General features: G+C 54.9%; 1 protein-coding gene across 3 annotated transcripts in view; it reads left to right on the top strand.

The window, feature by feature from the left end:
- RHOT1 (ras homolog family member T1) overlaps positions 1-20,841 on the top strand; it is a 48,449-nt gene that overhangs the window by 14,465 nt on the left and 13,143 nt on the right. For all 3 annotated transcript variants that reach the window (XM_040438905.1, XM_040438908.1, XM_040438907.1), the window contains exons 3-18: positions 288-369; positions 2,156-2,199; positions 2,300-2,353; positions 3,038-3,090; positions 3,194-3,302; positions 4,980-5,081; positions 7,705-7,803; positions 7,883-7,991; positions 8,064-8,184; positions 8,792-8,876; positions 9,007-9,152; positions 9,228-9,328; positions 17,252-17,382; positions 17,482-17,565; positions 17,641-17,760; positions 17,894-18,096. In XM_040438905.1, the coding sequence (XP_040294839.1) occupies positions 288-369; positions 2,156-2,199; positions 2,300-2,353; positions 3,038-3,090; positions 3,194-3,302; positions 4,980-5,081; positions 7,705-7,803; positions 7,883-7,991; positions 8,064-8,184; positions 8,792-8,876; positions 9,007-9,152; positions 9,228-9,328; positions 17,252-17,382; positions 17,482-17,565; positions 17,641-17,760; positions 17,894-18,096 (1,643 nt within the window). The remainder of the gene's footprint in view (positions 1-287; positions 370-2,155; positions 2,200-2,299; positions 2,354-3,037; positions 3,091-3,193; positions 3,303-4,979; positions 5,082-7,704; positions 7,804-7,882; positions 7,992-8,063; positions 8,185-8,791; positions 8,877-9,006; positions 9,153-9,227; positions 9,329-17,251; positions 17,383-17,481; positions 17,566-17,640; positions 17,761-17,893; positions 18,097-20,841) is intronic.

The following is a 20,841-nucleotide window of genomic DNA, read 5'->3' as shown; positions in this document are numbered from 1 at the left end:
GCCTCTGCTCCTCTGTTCTGTATGTTGTAGGGGTGACGCGGGTACATTATACTGTGATTACCACTGGACTGGCCCTTTAAAGTTAGCGGTTGTGGTAGGCGGAGCTCTCCTTTTTGGAGGTGGAGCTTACTTTTATCCTGCCAACTGTACACCAGGTTCTGCTGCGATCAGAGTTCAGTAAAGTCACATGACTTGGGCCCCTTCATGTAAATGAGCAGGTTGGTCCAGGCCCTCTAATCAATGCGCCTATATGTGGATAATCAGTGTGATCTGCAATCTTCTCTAAGGTTCCTGCTCGTGCTGAGGAGATTACGATCCCAGGAGACGTGACCCCGGAACGAGTGCCCACCCACATCGTAGATTATTCCGGTAAGACTGTTCGCTGCTCATCCTGTCTGTTTTATATCCACTAACACTAAGTGGATCCGATGGGTGTCCTGTGGGTAGGGGGTCTCGGTGGACTCTGATCATTGGGCAGTGCACTGCGGGGGGTCTTAGATTTAGTGTGGTCATTATGCAGTGCACTGCGGGGGTCTTAGATGGAGTCCGGTCATTATGCAGTCCACTGCGGGGGTCTTAGATGGAGTCCAGTCATTATGCAGTCCACTGCGGGGGTCTTAGATGGAGTCCAGTCATTATGCAGTGCACTGCGGGGGGGTCTTAGATGTAGTCCGGTCATTATGCAGAGCACTGCGGGAGGTCTTAGATGTAGTCCGGTCATTATGCAGAGCACTGCGGGAGGTCTTAGATGGAGTCCAGTCATTATGCAGTGCACTGCGGGGGGGTCTTAGATGTAGTCCGGTCATTATGCAGTGCACTGCGGGGGGGTCTTAGATGTAGTCCGGTCATTATGCAGAGCACTGCGGGAGGTCTTAGATGGAGTCCAGTCATTATGCAGTGCACTGCGGGTGTCTCAGATGGAGTCCGGTCATTATGCAGAGCACTGCGGGGGTCTCATATGGAGTCCGGTCATTATGCAGAGCACTGCGGGAGGTCTTAGATGGAGTCCGGTCATTATGCAGTGCACTGCGGGGGTCTTAGATGTAGTCCGGTCATTATGCAGTGCACTGCGGGGGGTCTCAGATGGATTCCGGTCATTATGCAGTGCACTGCGGGGGTCTCAGATGGAGTCCGGTCATTATGCAGAGCACTGCGGGGGTCTCAGATGGAGTCCGATCATTATGCAGAGCACTGCGGGGGTCTCAGATGGAGTCCGGTCATTATGCAGAGCACTGCGGGTGTCCAGGACTCTCATAGCAGTGAATGTATGCTGAAGAAGAAGCGGGGGCAGAGGAGCGCTGCACGCACCGCCATTCTGTTACTCCACCTCCCCGGAGCTGACTTTGGTTACTCTCATCTTGGCCTGAATCTGGGCTGGGATGGAAATAACCCTGTAAGGCTCCATTCACACGTCCGCAAATGGGTCCGCATTCGTTCCGCAATTTTGCGGAACGGGTGCGGACCCATTCATTTTCTATGGGGACGGAATGGATGCGGACAGCACACAGTGTGCTGTCCGCATCCGCGGAGCACGGCCCTGATCTTCGGGTCCGCAGATCCGCAAAAGATAGAACATGTCCTATTCTTGTCCGCAGCTTGCGGACAAGAATAGGCATTTCTATAGGGGTGCCGGGCGGGTGTGTTGCGGATCCGCAATTTGCGGGTCCGCAACACTCCATGGACGTGTGAATGGAGCCTAAATAATGAGGATCAGACATCGTTCAGGACGCGAGTCTCTCCGCTAGGACCAGCCCGTGCCTCCCATCCATCCAGAGATCTCCACATTCATTGGTCGACCAGCATAAAATATATCTAGCAGTTGGAGCAGAGGGCGTGTCTTTTCCCATGGGGCGTGTCTTTTCTGCTGCAACTCTTTCCTATATCTGCCACAGCTTCTAACACATGATCTATCTGGTGACAGTTAAAGATTGAAACTGAGCATGTGTGACCACCTCAATGGGATGGACAGAGAAATAAGGGAAAGAACGGACAGCAGGTGGCGCTGCAGAACCACATGTTATTAAGTAGCTCACGGGCTATACTACATTTTTAATGACATGCAATTACAGAAGTATTCGGATCCGGGGGAGTATTTGTGGAACAGCCCTTTAAGTGCAGTGCGTCCTTCTCACTTTGTCTTGTGTGCTCTCTGCAGAGTCGGAGCAGACAGATGAACAGCTATGTAATGAGATCTCGCGGGTAAGACTACAACCCTCATCTGGAATACAGCTTATAACTAGACTGACGTCACTTGACTCCTCGCGGTCAGTAACCCCCCCCTTCTGTTCTGTCTCTGCAGGCGAATGTTATCTGCATCGTATACGCGGTCAACAACAAGAACTCCATAGACAAGGTGACCGGAGCCCCCGCCCCCTCCTGCTCTGCCCCCGCCCCCTCCTGCTCTGCCCCCGCCCCCTCCTGCTCTGCCCCCGCCCCCTCCTGCTCTGCCCCCGCCCCCTCCTGCTCTGCCCCCGCCCCCTCCTGGTCTGCCTCGGCCCCCTCCTGGTCTGCCTCGGCCCCCTCCTGGTCTGCCTCGGCCCCCTCCTGGTCTGCCTCGGCCCCCTCCTGGTCTGCCTCGGCCCCCTCCTGGTCTGCCTCGGCCCCCTCCTGGTCTGCCCCGGCCCCCTCCTGGTCTGCCCCGGCCCCCTCCTGGTCTGCCCCGGCCCCCTCCTGGTCTGCCCCGGCCCCCTCCTGGTCTGCCCCGGCCCCCTCCTGGTCTGCCTCCGCCCCCTCCTGGTCTGCCTCCGCTCCCTCCTTACCCTAACCCTTAGTCCCCTCTCTCGGCCCCTCCTCCTCAGTCCCCCCTCTCTCGGCCCCTCCTCCTCAGTCCCCCCTCTCTCGGCCCCTCCTCCTCAGTCCCCCCTCCTCAGTCCCCCCTCTCTCGGCCCCTCCTCCTCAGTCCCCCCTCTCTCGGCCCCTCCTCCTCAGTACCTCTCCTCCGCCTCTTTCTTACTCTCCGCCCCTCCCTTTCCTCCCATGTCTCCACCCCCTCACTATGGGATAGTCTTCTTCTTTGACCGTCTGCTCTTATCTGCAGGTCACTAACCATTGGATTCCTCTCATTAATGAGCGGATGGACAAGGACAGCAGGTAATGTGGGGGCAGCGCCTCTCTGCCCCCTCTTGGTGTCCAGCTGGTGTGGGGGGAAGGGGTCCTTTCTCTGTTGTAACACACATTCTGCCTCTGCTGTCAGGATCCCCCTCATCCTGGTGGGGAATAAGTCAGACCTGCTGGATTACAGCAGCATGGAGACCGTCCTCCCCATAATGAACCAGTACTCCGAGATCGAGACCTGTGTGGAGGTAAGATGTCTGCTAGGTCTTCTGTAAATGTGTGATCTGTGGTGTCTGCACTGTGATCCGGTGGGGTATTATCTGGAGGTGTGGTCTGGGGGGTGTGCACTGTGATCAGTGCGGTATTATCTGGAGGTGTGGTCTGGGGGGTGTGCACTGTGATCAGTGCGGTATTATCTGGAGGTGTGGTCTGGGGGGTGTGCACTGTGATCAGTGCGGTATTATCTGGAGGTGTGGTCTGGGGGGTGTGCACTGTGATCAGTGCGGTATTATCTGGAGGTGTGATCTGGGGGGTGTGCACTGTGATCCGGTGAGATATTATCTGGAGGTGTGGTCTGAGGGGTGTGCACTGTGATCCGGTGAGATATTATCTGGAGGTGTGATCTGGGGGGTGTGCACTGTGATCCGGTGGGGTATTATCTGGAGGTGTGATCTGGGGGGTGTGCACTGTGATCCGGTGAGATATTATCTGGAGGTGTGGTCTGAGGGGTGTGCACTGTGATCCGGTGGGGTATTATCTGGAGGTGTGATCTGGGGGGTGTGCACTGTGATCCGGTGGGGTATTATCTGGAGGTGTGATCTGGGGGGTGTGCACTGTGATCCGGTGGGGTATTATCTGGAGGTGTGGTCTGGGGGGTGTGCACTGTGATCCGGTGGGGTATTATCTGGAGGTGTGATCTGGGGGGTGTGCACTGTGATCCGGTGGGGTATTATCTGGAGGTGTGGTCTGGGGGGTGTGCACTGTGATCCAGTGAGATATTATCTGGAGGTGTGATCTGGGAGGTGTGCACTGTGATCCACTGCGGTATTATCTGGAGGTGTTCTGGGGGGTGTGCACTGTGATCCGGTGGGGAATTATCTGGAGGTGTGGTCTGTGATTTGGTGGTGTGGTCTCATCTGGTGGTTTGATATGGAAATGTGATCTGTGATCTATTATTGTAATTGGGAGGTGTGGTCCGTCATCTCCTGGTGTGATCTGGAGGTGTGGTCCGTCATCTCCTGGTGTGATCTGGAGGTGTGGTCCGTCATCTCCTGGTGTGATCTGGAGGTGGGGTCCGTCATCTCCTGGTGTGATCTGGAGGTGTGGTCCGTCATCTCCTGGTGTGATCTGGAGGTGTGGTCCGTCATCTCCTGGTGTGATCTGGAGGTGTGGTCCGTCATCTCCTGGTGTGATCTGGAGGTGTGGTCCGTCATCTCCTGGTGTGATCTGGAGGTGTGGTCCGTCATCTCCTGGTGTGATCTGGAGGTGTGGTCCGTCATCTCCTGGTGTGATCTGGAGGTGTGGTCCGTCATCTCCTGGTGTGATCTGGAGGTGTGGTCCGTCATCTCCTGGTGTGATCTGGAGGTGTGGTCCGTCATCTCCTGGTGTGATCTGGAGGTGTGGTCCGTCATCTCCTGGTGTGATCTGGAGGTGTGGTCCGTCATCTCCTGGTGTGATCTGGAGGTGTGGTCCGTCATCTCCTGGTGTGATCTGGAGGTGTGGTCCGTCATCTCCTGGTGTGATCTGGAGGTGTGGTCTGTCATCTGCTGGTGTCATCTGGAGGTGTGGTCTGTCATCTGCTGGTGTCATCTGGAGGTGTGGTCTGTCATCCGCTGGTGTGATCTGGGGGTGTGGTCCGGCATCTGGTGGGAGTTATACTGCTGACGTCAGTGCTGGAGGTCTTAACCAAGTGTCCTTTCTCCTAGTGTTCAGCAAAGAACCTGAAGAACATCTCAGAGTTGTTCTACTACGCACAGAAGGCGGTGCTGCACCCCACCGGCCCCCTGTACTGCCCCGAGGACAAAGAGGTGATCACATGTCCTGTCACTGTCTGCACCCCCACATGTACTACATGTGTAGGAAAGGGGGTCATGGTTGGGATTCTGTGTGTATAATTTGGGGAGGGGTGTATTTGGGGTGCTGTCTATAATTTGGGGAGGGGTGTAGTTGGGGTGCTGTGTGTATAATTTGGGGAGCGGTGTAGTTGGGGTGCTGTGGTTATAATTTGGGGAGAGGTATATATTTATACACTGCGTGCAGAATTATTAGGCAAATGAGTATTTTGACCACATCATCCTCTTTATGCATGTTGTCTTACTCCAAGCTGTATAGGCTCAAAAGCCTACTACCAATTAAGCATATTATGTGATGTGCATCTCTGTAATGAGAAGGGGTGTGGTCTAATGACATCAACACCCTATATTAGGTGTGCATAATTATTAGGCAACTTCCTTTCCTTTGGCAAAATGGGTCAAAAGAAGGACTTGACAGGCTCAGAAAAGTCAAAAATAGTGAGATATCTTGCAGAGGGATGCAGCACTCTTAAAATTGCAAAGCTTCTGAAACGTGATCGAACAATCAAGCGTTTCATTCAAAATAGTCAACAGGGTCGCAAGAAGCGTGTGGAAAAACCAAGGCGCAAAATAACTGCCCATGAACTGAGAAAAGTCAAGCGTGCAGCTGCCAAGATGCCACTTGCCACCAGTTTGGCCATATTTCAGAGCTGCAACATCACTGGAGTGCCCAAAAGCACAAGGTGTGCAATACTCAGAGACATGACCAAGGTAAGAAAGGCTGAAAGACGACCACCACTGAACAAGACACACAAGCTGAAACGTCAAGACTGGGCCAAGAAATATCTCAAGACTGATTTTTCTAAGGTTTTATGGACTGATGAAATGAGAGTGAGTCTTGATGGGCCAGATGGATGGGCCCGTGGCTGGATTGGTAAAGGGCAGAGAGCTCCAGTCCGACTCAGACGCCAGCAAGGTGGAGGTGGAGTACTGGTTTGGGCTGGTATCATCAAAGATGAGCTTGTGGGGCCTTTTCGGGTTGAGGATGGAGTCAAGCTCAACTCCCAGTCCTACTGCCAGTTTCTGGAAGACACCTTCTTCAAGCAGTGGTACAGGAAGAAGTCTGCATCCTTCAAGAAAAACATGATTTTCATGCAGGACAATGCTCCATCACACGCGTCCAAGTACTCCACAGCATGGCTGGCAAGAAAGGGTATAAAAGAAGAAAATCTAATGACATGGCCTCCTTGTTCACCTGATCTGAACCCCATTGAGAACCTGTGGTCCATCATCAAATGTGAGATTTACAAGGAGGGAAAACAGTACACCTCTCTGAACAGTGTCTGGGAGGCTGTGGTTGCTGCTGCACACAATGTTGATGGTGAACAGATCAAAACACTGACAGAATCCATGGATGGCAGGCTTTTGAGTGTCCTTGCAAAGAAAGGTGGCTATATTGGTCACTGATTTGTTTTTGTTTTGTTTTTGAATGTCAGAAATGTATATTTGTGAATGTTGAGATGTTATATTGGTTTCACTGGTAAAAATAAATAATTGAAATGGGTATATATTTGTTTTTTGTTACGTTGCCTAATAATTATGCACAGTAATAGTCACCTGCACACACAGATATCCCCCTAAAATAGCTAAAACTAAAAACAAACTAAAAACTACTTCCAAAAATATTCAGCTTTGATATTAATTAGTTTTTTGGGTTCATTGAGAACATGGTTGTTGTTCAATAATAAAATTAATCCTCAAAAATACAACTTGCCTAATAATTCTGCACTCCCTGTAATTTGGGGAGGGGTGTAGTTGGGGTGCTGTGTGTATAATTTGGATAGGGGTGTAGTTGGGGTGCTGTGTGTATATTTTGGGGAGGGGTGTAGTTGGGGTGCTGTGTGTATAGTTTGGGGAGGGGTGTAGTTGGGGTGCTGTGTGTATAGTTTGGGGAGGGGTGTAGTTGGGGTGCTGTGTGTGTATAATTTGGAGAGAAGTGTAGTTGGGGTGCTGTGTGTATAATTTGGGGAGGGGTGTAGTTGGGGTGCTGTGTGTATAATTTGGGGAGGGGTGTAGTTGGGGTGCTATGTGTATAATTTGGCGAGGGGTGTGGTTGGGTTGCTGTGTGTATAGTTTGGGGAGGGGTGTAGTTGGGGTGCTGTGTGTATAATTTGCGGAGGGGTGTAGTTGGGGTGCTGTGTGTATAATTTGGGGAGGGGTGTAGTTGGGGTGCTGTGTGTATAGTTTGGGGAGGGGTGTAGTTGGGGTGCTGTGTGTATAATTTGCGGAGGGGTGTAGTTGGGGTGCTGTGTGTATAGTTTGGGGAGGGGTGTAGTTGGGGTGCTGTGTGTATAATTTGGGGAGGGGTGTAGTTGGGGTGCTGTGTGTATAATTTGGGGAGGGGTGTAGTTGGGGTGCTGTGTGTATAATTTGGGGAGGGGTGTAGTTGGGTTGCTGTGTGTATAATTTGGGGAGGGGTGTGGTTGGGTTGCTGTGTGTATAGTTTGGGGAGGGGTGTAGTTGGGGTGCTGGGTCTATAGAATGTGAGAGGTGCATTTGGGGTGTAGGCTTATAATGGGGGTGATGACCCATTGATTTCCGGTTTGTCGCCCCCATTTCTGTCCCCCCACCCCCCCAGCTGAAGCCAGCTTGTGTCAAGGCTCTCACTCGCATCTTCAAGATTTCTGACCTGGACAATGATGGGATCCTGAACGACGGCGAGCTGAACTTCTTCCAGGTAACACACGTGCTCCATTGCAGCGGCGGTCTGGAGATCCGTAAAGTATGTGCCCCCCTAACCTGACTCTGTCTTTCAGAGGACGTGTTTTCACATCCCTTTGGCTCCACAAGCACTGGAGGATGTAAAGAACGTGGTGCGCAAGAACGTCCATGACGGCGTCTCTGGAAACGGGCTGACCCTTAACGGTGAGGGGCGGAGCCTCTGCACCCCCCATACATACTGATGTCTGTGGACTGACGCCCCCTTCTCTGCCGCAGGCTTCCTGTTCCTGCACACTCTCTTTATCCAGAGGGGAAGACACGAGACCACCTGGACCGTGCTGCGCAGATTTGGATATGACGATGACCTGGAGCTGACGCCGGAATATCTCTTCCCTCAGTAAAGTTTATTTCCTCAGTGTGTGGGATGTGCTGCAGTGACGGGCAGGGTTGTGGTGTGTACCACTAGTGGGTACGGCTGCACTGGCAGGCAGGGCTGGAGCGGGTACGGCTACGGTGGGGGGCAGGGCTGGAGCGGGTACGGCTACGGGGGGGGGCAGGGCTGGAGCGGGTACGGCTACGGTGGGGGGCAGGGCTGGAGCGGGTACGGCTACGGTGGGGAGCAGGGCTGGAGTGGGTACGGCTACGGTGGGGGGCAGGGCTGTAGCGGGTATGGCTACGGTGGGGGGCAGGGCTGTAGCGGGTACGGCTACGGTGGGGGGCAGGGCTGGAGCGGGTACGGCTACGGGGGGGGCAGGGCTGGAGCGGGTACGGCTACGGGGGGGGGGGCAGGGCTGGAGCGGGTACGGCTGTGGTGGGGGGCAGGGCTGGAGCGGGTACGGCTGTGGTGGGGGGCAGGACTGGAGCGGGTACGGCTGTGGTGGGGGGCAGGGCTGGAGCGGGTACGGCTGTGGTGGGGGCAGGGCAGGAGTGGGGACAGTTGCCGTGGGGGGCAGGAGCAGGGAGGGCTCTGTGCTCTCCTCTGATGATCTGTGGCTCTTCCTCAGGCTGAAGGTTCCCGTAGATTGCACCACGGAGCTCAATCATCACGCTTACCTCTTCTTACAGAGCATGTTCGACAAGCACGACCAGGTGAGTTGTGTGCCCCTCCCCCATCCTGTAAAGTCATGTGACTGTACTGGGGGGCACTTACTGTTACCTGCCAGGTGGGGGGACGGCGGTGGTTCTGTCCCAGTGCGGTGACCCAGGTGTCTTCTCCCAGGACAGAGACTGCGCCTTGTCTCCTGAGGAGCTGAAGGATTTATTTAAGGTCTTCCCGTACATGCCCTGGGGCCCGGACGTCAATAACACCGTCTGCACCAACGACCGCGGCTGGATCACCTACCAGGGCTTCCTCTCACAGTGGACGTGAGTGTCGGTCCTAAGCAGAACTGCTGGCGTCTTCTCCCCTCCCCCGCTCACATAACCTTCTGTCTCCCCCAGGTTGACCACCTACTTGGATGTTCAGCGCTGTCTGGAGTATTTGGGCTATTTGGGTTACTCCATCTTGACGGAGCAGGAGTCTCAGGCCACTGCGATCACAGGTGGGATGATCTGTATGTCACCGGATCCCAAACCTTTACGTCATTCTGGTCATGGAGCTGACCTCCCATTGTCCCCACTGCTTCTGGTGATTGCTGCAGCCACTCCTCGGCCTCAGCAGCTGCATCGGACCCACAACTGATGTGTTCATCCTGCTCCCCAAAGCCAGAAAAACCTCAATCTGAAAGCCACACGCCCCCAAAATATTGAAATCAAGAAACAAGCGGGGGAAGCACGAAGGCGTCAGAATACGGGGCCTCACAAATGATATACGCAAGTCTGTGTGAGGGCGGTAGAACGGAAAACCGTCATATACTTGCTGTCACTGCAATGGTGCGGGCGCACGGAGTAAAGAGGGCCTGTCATATGTGCCGCGCGGTAAATGGAAAACATAAAACCTTCACATATTTGGTGTCGCTGCGATCGTCCGGGCACATAAAGTAAAGGGGGCGTCTGTGCCGCGCGGTAAATGTGGGGGCGGATTAAGTGCATGATGGGCCCGGGGCTGTCTACCCAACTCCGACTCCTCACTGCGGTGCTTCGTGAGCGCACAGTCTCTTCCTCGGACACATGACATCTCCAGACTAAAAAACAAAACCAAATGAGGCTACTTTCACACTAGCGTTTCTGGGTCCGCCTGTGAGATCCGTTTCAGGGCTCCTCTCACAAGCGGCCCTAATGCCTTCTGAATGGATAAGGATCCGCTCAGAATGCATCAGTTTGGCTCCGTTCAGCCTCCATTCCGCTCTGGAGGCTGCCTGCAGCGTTTTGGTGTCCGCCTGGCGGTGCGGAGCCAAACGGATCCGTCCCGACTTTCAATGTAAGTCAATGGGGACGGATCCGTTTGACTTACACTTAGACTTTTTTTTTTACTTAGTTATGCAGACGGATCCGTACTGAACGGATACCAGCGTTTGCATTATAGGTGCGGATCCGTCTGTGCTCCTAAACCGAAAAATGTAAAATACATATGATTATAATAAAAAAGACTTGGAGGAGAATACAGCACCACATACCTCTTACTTCCAGGGACTCCTCTTCTCCTCCGTTAGACCCAGACCGCCATGACTAATCGTTTCAGCCGCATCTCATCTCTACAGAGTTTGTAACACAGACACGTTAGATTTCTCAATTTGTCCATCAACCTCCTCATCCTGGTGTCCCCACAGTGTCATCCTGCTGCCACCCCCAATACTGTGCCCGTTGTGCCCCCCAATGCCCCAGGTACTATACTGCTGAAAAAACAGTGACCCCAGGAGACATAATTGGGGTAATTTATCAAACTGGTGTAAAGTAGAACTGGATTTCCAAAAGAGCTGTCAAATATGAAAGGTGGAATCTGATTGGCTGCTATGGGCAACTAAGCCAGATCTACGTTACACCAGTCTGATAAATTACCCCAAATGTTCCTATAGTGTCCACAGCAGCTATAATGTCCCCTAGAGACCCCCAGTAATAATACCACCCTCTATTGTGCTCCAGGTAATAATCCCTGTATTTGTAGTTTCCCCTACCCCCCCCCACACACACAGTAGTTTCCACTATCCCCCCCCCCCCACACACAGTAGTTTCCACTACCCCCCCCCCCCCCCACACACAGTAGTTTCCCCCACCCCCCCCCACACACAGTAGTTTCCCCTACCCCCCCCACACACAGTAGTTTCCCCTACCCCCCCCCCCCCCCACACACAGTAGTTTCCCCTACCCCCCCCCCCCCACACACACACAGTAGTTTCCCCTACCCCCCCCCTGCCACACACAGTAGTTTCCCCTACCCCCCCCCCCCCACACACAGTAGTTTCCCCTACCCCCCCCACACACAGTAGTTTCCCCTACCCCCCCCAAACACAGTAGTTTCCCCTACCCCCCCCCCCCCACACACAGTAGTTTCCCCTACCCCCCCCACACACAGTAGTTTCCCCCCCCCCCCCCACACACACACAGTAGTTTCCCCTACCCCCCCCACACACAGTAGTTTCCCCTACCCCCCACACACAGTAGTTTCCCCTACCCCACCCCACACACAGTAGTTTCCCCTACCCCCCCCCACACACAGTAGTTTCCCCTACCCCCCCCCCCCCACACACAGTAGTTTCCCCTCCCCCCCCCCCCCCACACACACACAGTAGTTTCCCCTACCCCCCCCCACACACAGTAGTTTCCCCTACCCCCCACACACACACACACAGTAGTTTCCCCTACCCCCCCCCCCCCCACACACAGTAGTTTCCCCTACCCCCCCCCCCCCTCACACACACAGTAGTTTCCCCTACCCCCCCACACACAGTAGTTTCCCCTACCCCCCCCCCCCCGCCACACACAGTAGTTTCCCCTACCCCCCCCCACACACAGTAGTTTCCCCTACATCCCCCCCACACACAGTAGTTTCCCCTACCCCCCCTCACACACACAGTAGTTTCCCCTACCCCCCCCCACACACACACAGTAGTTTCCCCTACCCCCCCCACACACACACAGTAGTTTCCCCTACCCCCCCCCCCACACACACACAGTAGTTTCCCCTACCCCCCCCACACACACACACAGTAGTTTCCCCTACCCCCCCCGCCACACACACAGTAGTTTCCCCTACCCCCCCCCGCCACACACAGTAGTTTCCCCTACCCCCCCACACACACACAGTAGTTTCCCCTACCCCCCCCCCCCACACACACACAGTAGTTTCCCCTACCCCCCCACACACACACACACACAGTAGTTTCCCCTACCCCCCCCCCCACACACACACAGTAGTTTCCCCTACCCCCCCCCACACACACACACACAGTAGTTTCCCCTACCCCCCCCCACACACACACACACACAGTAGTTTCCCCTACCCCCCCCCCACACACACACAGTAGTTTCCCCTACCCCCCCCACACACACACACAGTAGTTTCCCCTACCCCCCCACACACAGTAGTTTCCCCTACCCCCCCACACGCACACACAGTAGTTTCCCCTACCCCCCCCCCCCCCACACAGTAGTTTCCCCTACCCCCCTCCGCCACACACAGTAGTTTCCCCTACCCCCCCCACACACACACAGTAGTTTCCCCTACCCCCCCCACACACACACAGTAGTTTCCCCTACCCCCCCCCCCCACACACACACAGTAGTTTCCCCTCCCCCCCCCCCGCCACACACACAGTAGTTTCCCCTACCCCCCCCCCACACACACACAGTAGTTTCCCCTACCCCCCCCCACACACACAGTAGTTTCCCCTACCCCCCCCACACACAGTAGTTTCCCCCCCCCCCCCCACACACACACAGTAGTTTCCCCTACCCCCCCCCCCCCCCCCCACACACAGTAGTTTCCCCTACCCCCCACACACAGTAGTTTCCCCTACCCCACCCCACACACAGTAGTTTCCCCTACCCCCCCCCCCCCCCCCCACACACAGTAGTTTCCCATACCCCCCCCCACACACACACAGTAGTTTCCCCTACCCCCCCCACACACAGTAGTTTCCCCTACCCCCCACACACACACACACACAGTAGTTTCCCCTACCCCCCCCCCCCCCCCACACACAGTAGTTTCCCCTACCCCCCCCCCTCACACACACAGTAGTTTCCCCTACCCCCCCACACACAGTAGTTTCCCCTACCCCCCCCCCCCCCGCCACACACAGTAGTTTCCCCTACCCCCCCCCACACACAGTAGTTTCCCCTACATCCCCCCCACACACAGTAGTTTCCCCTACCCCCCCTCACACACACAGTAGTTTCCCCTACCCCCCCCCCCCACACACACAGTAGTTTCCCCTACCCCCCCCACACACACACAGTAGTTTCCCCTACCCCCCCCCCCCACACACACACAGTAGTTTCCCCTACCCCCCCCACACACACACAGTAGTTTCCCCTACCCCCCCCGCCACACACACAGTAGTTTCCCCTACCCCCCCCCCCGCCACACACAGTAGTTTCCCCTACCCCCCCACACACACACAGTAGTTTCCCCTACCCCCCCCCCCCACACACACACAGTAGTTTCCCCTACCCCCCCACACACACACACACACAGTAGTTTCCCCTACCCTCCCCCACACACACACACAGTAGTTTCCCCTACCCCCCCCCACACACAGTAGTTTCCCCTACCCCCCCCCCACACACACACACACAGTAGTTTCCCCTACCCCCCCCCCACACACACACAGTAGTTTCCCCTACCCCCCCCACACACACACACAGTAGTTTCCCCTACCCCCCCACACACAGTAGTTTCCCCTACCCCCCCACACACACACACAGTAGTTTCCCCTACCCCCCCCCCCCCACACAGTAGTTTCCCCTACCCCCCTCCGCCACACATAGTAGTTTCCCCTACCCCCCCCCACACACACACAGTAGTTTCCCCTACCCCCCCCCACACACACACAGTAGTTTCCCCTACCCCCCCCCCCCACACACACACAGTAGTTTCCCCTACCCCCCCCACACACACACAGTAGTTTCCCCTACCCCCCCCGCCACACACAGTAGTTTCCCCTACCCCCCCCGCCACACACAGTAGTTTCCCCTACCCCCCCCCGCCACACACAGTAGTTTCCCCTACCCCCCCCGCCACACACAGTAGTTTCCCCTACCCCCCCCGCCACACACAGTAGTTTCCCCTACCCCCCCCCGCCACACACAGTAGTTTCCCCTACCCCCCCACACACACACAGTAGTTTCCCCTACACCCCCCACACACACACAGTAGTTTCCCCTACCCCCCCCCACACACAGTAGTTTCCCCTACCCCCCCACACACACACACAGTAGTTTCCCCTACCCCCCCCCCCCCACACACACAGTAGTTTCCCCTACCCCCCCCCCCCCCGCCACACACAGTAGTTTCCTCTACCCCCCCCACACACACACAGTAGTTTCCCCTACCCCCCCCACACACACACAGTAGTTTCCCCTACCCCCCCCACACACACACAGTAGTTTCCCCTATCCCCCCCCGCCACACACACAGTAGTTTCCCCTACCCCCCCCACACACACACAGTAGTTTCCCCTACCCCCCGCCACACACACAGTAGTTTCCCCTACCCCCCCCACACACACACAGTAGTTTCCCCTACCCCCCCCCCACACACACAGTAGTTTCCCCTACCCCCCCCCCGCCACACACAGTAGTTTCCCCTACCCCCCCCACACACACACAGTAGTTTCCCCTACCCCCCCCAGACACACACAGTAGTTTCCCCTACCCCCCCACACACACACAGTAGTTTACCCTACCCCCCCCCACACACACACAGTAGTTTCCCCTACCCCCCCCCGCCACACACAGTAGTTTCCCCTACCCCCCACACACACACAGTAGTTTCCCCTACCCCCCCCCACACACACACAGTAGTTTCCCCTACCCCCCCACACACACACACACACACAGTAGTTTCCCCTACCCCCCCCCCCACACACACACAAAAGTTTCCCCTACCCCCCCCCCACACACAGTAGTTTCCCCTACCCCCCCCCCCCCACACACACACACACAGTAGTTTCCCCTACCCCCCCCCACACACACACAGTAGTTTCCCCTACCCCCCCCCACACACACACACAGTAGTTTCCCCTACCCCCCCACACACAGTAGTTTCCCCTACCCCCCCACACACACACACAGTAGTTTCCCCTACCCCCCCCCCCACACAGTAGTTTCCCCTACCCCCCTCCGCCACACACAGTAGTTTCCCCTACCCCCCCACACACACACACAGTAGTTTCCCCTACCCCCCCACACACACACAGTAGTTTCCCCTACCCCCCCCCACACACACACAGTAGTTTCCCCTACCCCCCCCCACACACACACAGTAGTTTCCCCTACCCCCCCCCGCCACACACAGTAGTTTCCCCTACCCCCCCCGCCACACACAGTAGTTTCCCCTACCCCCCCCGCCACACACAGTAGTTTCCCCTACCCCCCCGCCACACACAGTAGTTTCCCCTACCCCCCCCACACACACACAGTAGTTTCCCCTACACACACACACAGTAGTTTCCCCTACCCCCCCCACACACACACAGTAGTTTCCCCTACCCCCCCCACACACACACAGTAGTTTCCCCTACCCCCCCCACACACACACAGTAGTTTCCCCTACCCCCCCACACACACACACAGTAGTTTCCCCTACCCCCCCCCCCACACACACACAGTAGTTTCCCCTACCCCCCCCACACACACACAGTAGTTTCCCCTACCCCCCCCCCCCACACACACAGTAGTTTCCCCTACCCCCCCCCACACACACACAGTAGTTTCCCCTACCCCCCCACACACACACAGTAGTTTCCCCTACCCCCCCCACACACACACAGTAGTTTCCCCTCCCCCCCCACACACACACAGTAGTTTCCCCTACCCCCCCCCCACACACAGTAGTTTCCCCTACCCCCCCCCACACACACACAGTAGTTTCCCCTACCCCCCCCCCCACACACACAGTAGTTTCCCCTACCCCCCCCCACACACACACAGTAGTTTCCCCTACCCCCCCCACACACACACAGTAGTTTCCCCTACCCCCCCCCACACACACACAGTAGTTTCCCCTACCCCCCCCGCCACACACAGTAGTTTCCCCTACCCCCCCCCACACACACACAGTAGTTTCCCCTACCCCCCCCCCCCCCCCCACACACACACAGTAGTTTCCCCCCCACACACAGTAGTATTTTTCCCCCACATAGTAATTTGCCCAATACTGCAATTTCCCCCTGATGTACCCCCCCCCATGTCCCCCAAAGTTGGCACATAAAATATATTTAAAAAAAAGGGAAAAAAACTAAAAGCTAAATACTCACCTATGTCCAGGGGCGCGATGGCAGGCGCGCACACTTCACTGTGCTGCATCCCAACACAGGCGTGCGCAATGACGTCATCACGCGTGCCAGCGCCGGGATTTCACTACCGCATAGGCCTCAGGCCTACTAGGCCTGAAGCCTATGGCGGTGATCGGCGCGGGGCAGGGAACTATGCGCTCCAGTGCCCTGCCTCAGTATCTGGGCGTTTGGGTCAGTGTTGGGCCCGGGGCTGCTGACCCGAACGTCCCTATTGTAATCCGCCACTGTGTAAATGAAAGACATAAAACCTTCATGTATTTGGTGTCGCTGCGATCGTCTGGGCGCACAGAGTAACGGGGCCTGTCATTTGTGCCGCACGGTAAATGAAAGACATAAAGCCTTCATGTATTTGGTGTCGCTGCGATCGTCCGGGCGCACAGAGTAACGGGGCCTGTCATTTGTGCCGCACGGTAAATGAAAGACATAAAGCCTTCATGTATTTGGTGTCGCTGCGATCGTCCGGGCGCACTGAGTAACGGGGCCTGTCATTTGTGCCGCACGGTAAATGAAAGACATAAAACCTTCATGTATTTGGTGTCGCTGCGATCGTCCGGGCGCACAGAGTAACGGGGCCTGTCATTTGTGCCGCACGGTAAATGAAAGACATAAAGCCTTCATGTATTTGGTGTCGCTGCGATCGTCCGGGCGCACAGAGTAACGGGGCCTGTCATTTGTGCCGCACGGTAAATGAAAGACATAAAGCCTTCATGTATTTGGTGTCGCTGCGATCGTCCGGGCGCACTGAGTAACGGGGCCTGTCATTTGTGCCGCACGGTAAATGAAAGACATAAAGCCTTCATGTATTTGGTGTCGCTGCGATCGTCCGGGCGCACAGAGTAACGGGGCCTGTCATTTGTGCCGCACGGTAAATGAAAGACATAAAACCTTCATGTATTTGGTGTCGCTGCGATCGTCCGGGCGCACAGAGTAACAGGGACGACCTTCCGTTTCCTGTGCTAGGACACTTTATGGGCAGTGAGTCATTTGACCCGTCACTGCTCGTGAACCCTGCCGTCTGCTGTGGTAATGGGGATCCTACCCCCGTCTGGCGTTGTTTTGTCTTCCTAGTGACAAGAGACAAGAAGATCGATCTGCACAAGAGACAGACGCAGCGCAGCGTCTTCAGGTGCAACGTCATCGGCTCGAGGGGCTGCGGGAAGGGTGGCATTCTGCAGGCTCATCTGGGGAGGAACCTGCTGGTGAGTGGGGCCTGCCAGGTCTATGCTGGGGGTCAGATAAGCGGTGTAGATTGGGCAGGGATGCGGTATGAAGCTGACATCGCTCTCCTCTCATGACAGCGGCAGAAGAGGATCCGCGAGGAGCACAAGTCCTACTATGCAATAAACACCGTCTACGTGTACGGGCAGGAGAAGTATCTGCTGGTAGGTGACTGCGGCGCCGACACACCTCATCCCGCTCCATCTGCATCGTTCACAATGTCACCCTTTATCTTCTAGCTGCACCACATCACCGAGTGCGAGGCTTTATCTCCAGCCGATACAGCGTGTGATGTCGTCTGCCTGGTGTATGACATCACCAACCCCAAGTCCTTCGAGTACTGCGCACGAATATTCAAGGTTTGCTCAGATCCTGAGGTGTCATGGGGAGGAGGACCTGGTGATTGCTGGGCATCGAGGGCAGCGCCCCCCCCCCCCCCAGGGCCTCTGTGTGTCATTAGATCTTACTAACGCTCCTGTCCTCTCCCCACAGCAACACTTCATGGACAGCCGGACCCCCTGCCTCATAGTGGCCGCCAAATCCGACCTCCATGAGGTGAAGCAGGAGAGCAGCATCTCCCCAGCGGACTTCTGCAAAAAGCACAAGATGCCTCCACCCCAAGCCTTCACGTGTAACACTGCCGACAACCCCAGCCGAGAGATATTCATCAAGATGACCACCATGTCCATGTACCCGTGAGTACCTGGGGGAAGCAGGAGCAGCGGCGTCCCTGTGTATTCCTCCAGCCGCTGATCTCCGTACAGTGATAACAGCGTCCGGTGCCGCTCAGGGTGTGGATTCCTCAGGGCGCGGTACTGCTGTCCTAGCGAACGTGGGAGATGACAGCAATGAGGGTGCGGCTGCCGGGACCCCCCAATAGGGGTACAAACAGGGAGATGCCCAATTCGTTCAGCCGCGATTCATCCACATCAATGTCACATGTAGAGCGATCTATAATGTGCAGCACACGTAGAGCGATCTATAATGTACAGCACACGGAGAGCGATCTATAATGTACAGCACACGGAGAGCGATCTATAATGTACAGCACACGTAGAGCGATCTATAATGTACAGCACATGTAGAGCGATCTATAATGTACAGCACACGTAGAGCGATCTATAATGTACAGCACACGTAGAGCGATCTATAATGTACAGCACACGGAGAGCGATCTATAATGTACAGCACACGGAGAGCGATCTATAATGTACAGCACACGTAGAGCGATCTATAATGTACAGCACACGTAGAGCGATCTATAATGTACAGCACACGTAGAGCGATCTATAATGTACAGCACACGTAGAGCGATCTATAATGTACAGCACATGTAGAGCGATCTATAATGTACAGCACACGGAGAGCGATCTATAATGTACAGCACACGTAGAGCGATCTATAATGTACAGCACACGTAGAGTGATCTATAATGTACAGCACATGTAGAGCGATCTATAATGTGCAGCACAAGTAGAGCGATCTATAATGTACAGCACACGTAGAGCGATCTATAATGTACAGCACACGTACAGCGATCTATAATGTACAGCACACGTAGAGCGATCTATAATGTACAGCACACGTAGAGCGATCTATAATGTACAGCACACGTAGAGCGATCTATAATGTACAGCACACGTAGAGCGATCTATAATGTACAGCACACGTACAGCGATCTATAATGTACAGCACACGGAGAGCGATCTATAATGTACAGCACACGGAGAGCGATCTATAATGTACAGCACACGGAGAGCGATCTATAATGTACAGCACACGGAGAGCGATCTATAATGTACAGCACACGGAGAGCGATCTATAATGTACAGCACACGGAGAGCGATCTATAATGTGCAGCACATGTAGAGCGATCTATAATGTGCAGCACACGTAGAGCGATCTATAATGTACAGCACACGGAGAGCGATCTATAATGTACAGCACACGTAGAGCGATCTATAATGTACAGCACATGTAGAGCGATCTATAATGTACAGCACACGGAGAGCGATCTATAATGTACAGCACACGGAGAGCGATCTATAATGTGCAGCACACGTAGAGCGATCTATAATGTGCAGCACACGTAGAGCGATCTATAATGTACAGCACACGGAGAGCGATCTATAATGTACAGCACACGGAGAGCGATCTATAATGTACAGCACACGGAGAGCGATCTATAATGTACAGCACACGGAGAGCGATCTATAATGTACAGCACACGGAGAGCGATCTATAATGTGCAGCACACGGAGAGCGATCTATAATGTACAGCACACGGAGAGCGATCTATAATGTACAGCACACGGAGAGCGATCTATAATGTACAGCACACGGAGAGCGATCTATAATGTGCAGCACACGGAGAGCGATCTATAATGTACAGCACACGGAGAGCGATCTATAATGTACAGCACACGGAGAGCGATCTATAATGTACAGCACACGTAGAGCGATCTATAATGTACAGCACATGTAGAGCGATCTATAATGTGCTGCACACGGAGAGCGATCTATAATGTACAGCACACTTTTTATTGGGGGGTTATGACGTCTCTTATAGGGGGGTCACAATCTGTATTGGGGGGGTTATGACGTCTCTTATAGGGGGGTCACACTTCGTATTGGGGGGTTATGACGTCTCTTATAGAGGGGGTCACTCTCTGTATTGGGGGGGTTATGACGTCTCTTATAGAGGGGGTCACACTGTATTGGGGGGGTTATGACGTCTCTTATAGAGGGTCACACTGTATTGGGGGGGTTATGACGTCTCTTATAGAGGGGGTCACACTCTGTATTGGGGGGGTTATGACGTCTCTTATAGAGGGGGTCACACTGTATTGGGGGGGTTATGACGTCTCTTATAGAGGGGGTCACACTGTATTGGGGGGGTTATGACGTCTCTTATAGAGGGTCACACTGTATTGGGGGGGTTATGACGTCTCTTATAGAGGGGGTCACACTCTGTATTGGGGGGGGTTATGACGTCTCTTATAGGGGGGTCACTCTCTGTATTGGGGGGTTATGACGTCTCTTATAGGGGGGTCACACTCTGTATTGGGGGGGTTATGACGTCTCTTATAGAGGGGGTCACACTCTGTATTGGGGGGGGTTATGACGTCTCTTATAGAGGGGGTCACTCTCTGTATTGGGGGGTTATGACGTCTCTTATAGGGGGGTCACACTCTGTATTGGGGGGGTTATGACGTCTCTTATAGGGGGGGTCACACTCTGTATTGGGGGGGGTTATGACGTCTCTTATAGAGGGGGTCACTCTCCGTATTGGGGGGTTATGACGTCTCTTATAGGGGGGTCACACTCTGTATTGGGGGGGTTATGACGTCTCTTATAGGGGGGTCACTCTGTATTGGGGGATATTTTGCCTCTTGTGGATTTGTGGCCTGTCCTCATGTCGCCCGCAGTCCGTTCCCCGG

The sequence above is a fragment of the Bufo bufo genome, chromosome 6 (assembly GCF_905171765.1).
Source record: "Bufo bufo chromosome 6, aBufBuf1.1, whole genome shotgun sequence".
In the NCBI taxonomy this organism is placed as follows: domain Eukaryota; kingdom Metazoa; phylum Chordata; class Amphibia; order Anura; family Bufonidae; genus Bufo; species Bufo bufo.
The sequence above is the reverse complement of the archived record's forward strand: the minus strand, read 5'-3'. Positions and strand labels throughout refer to the sequence as shown.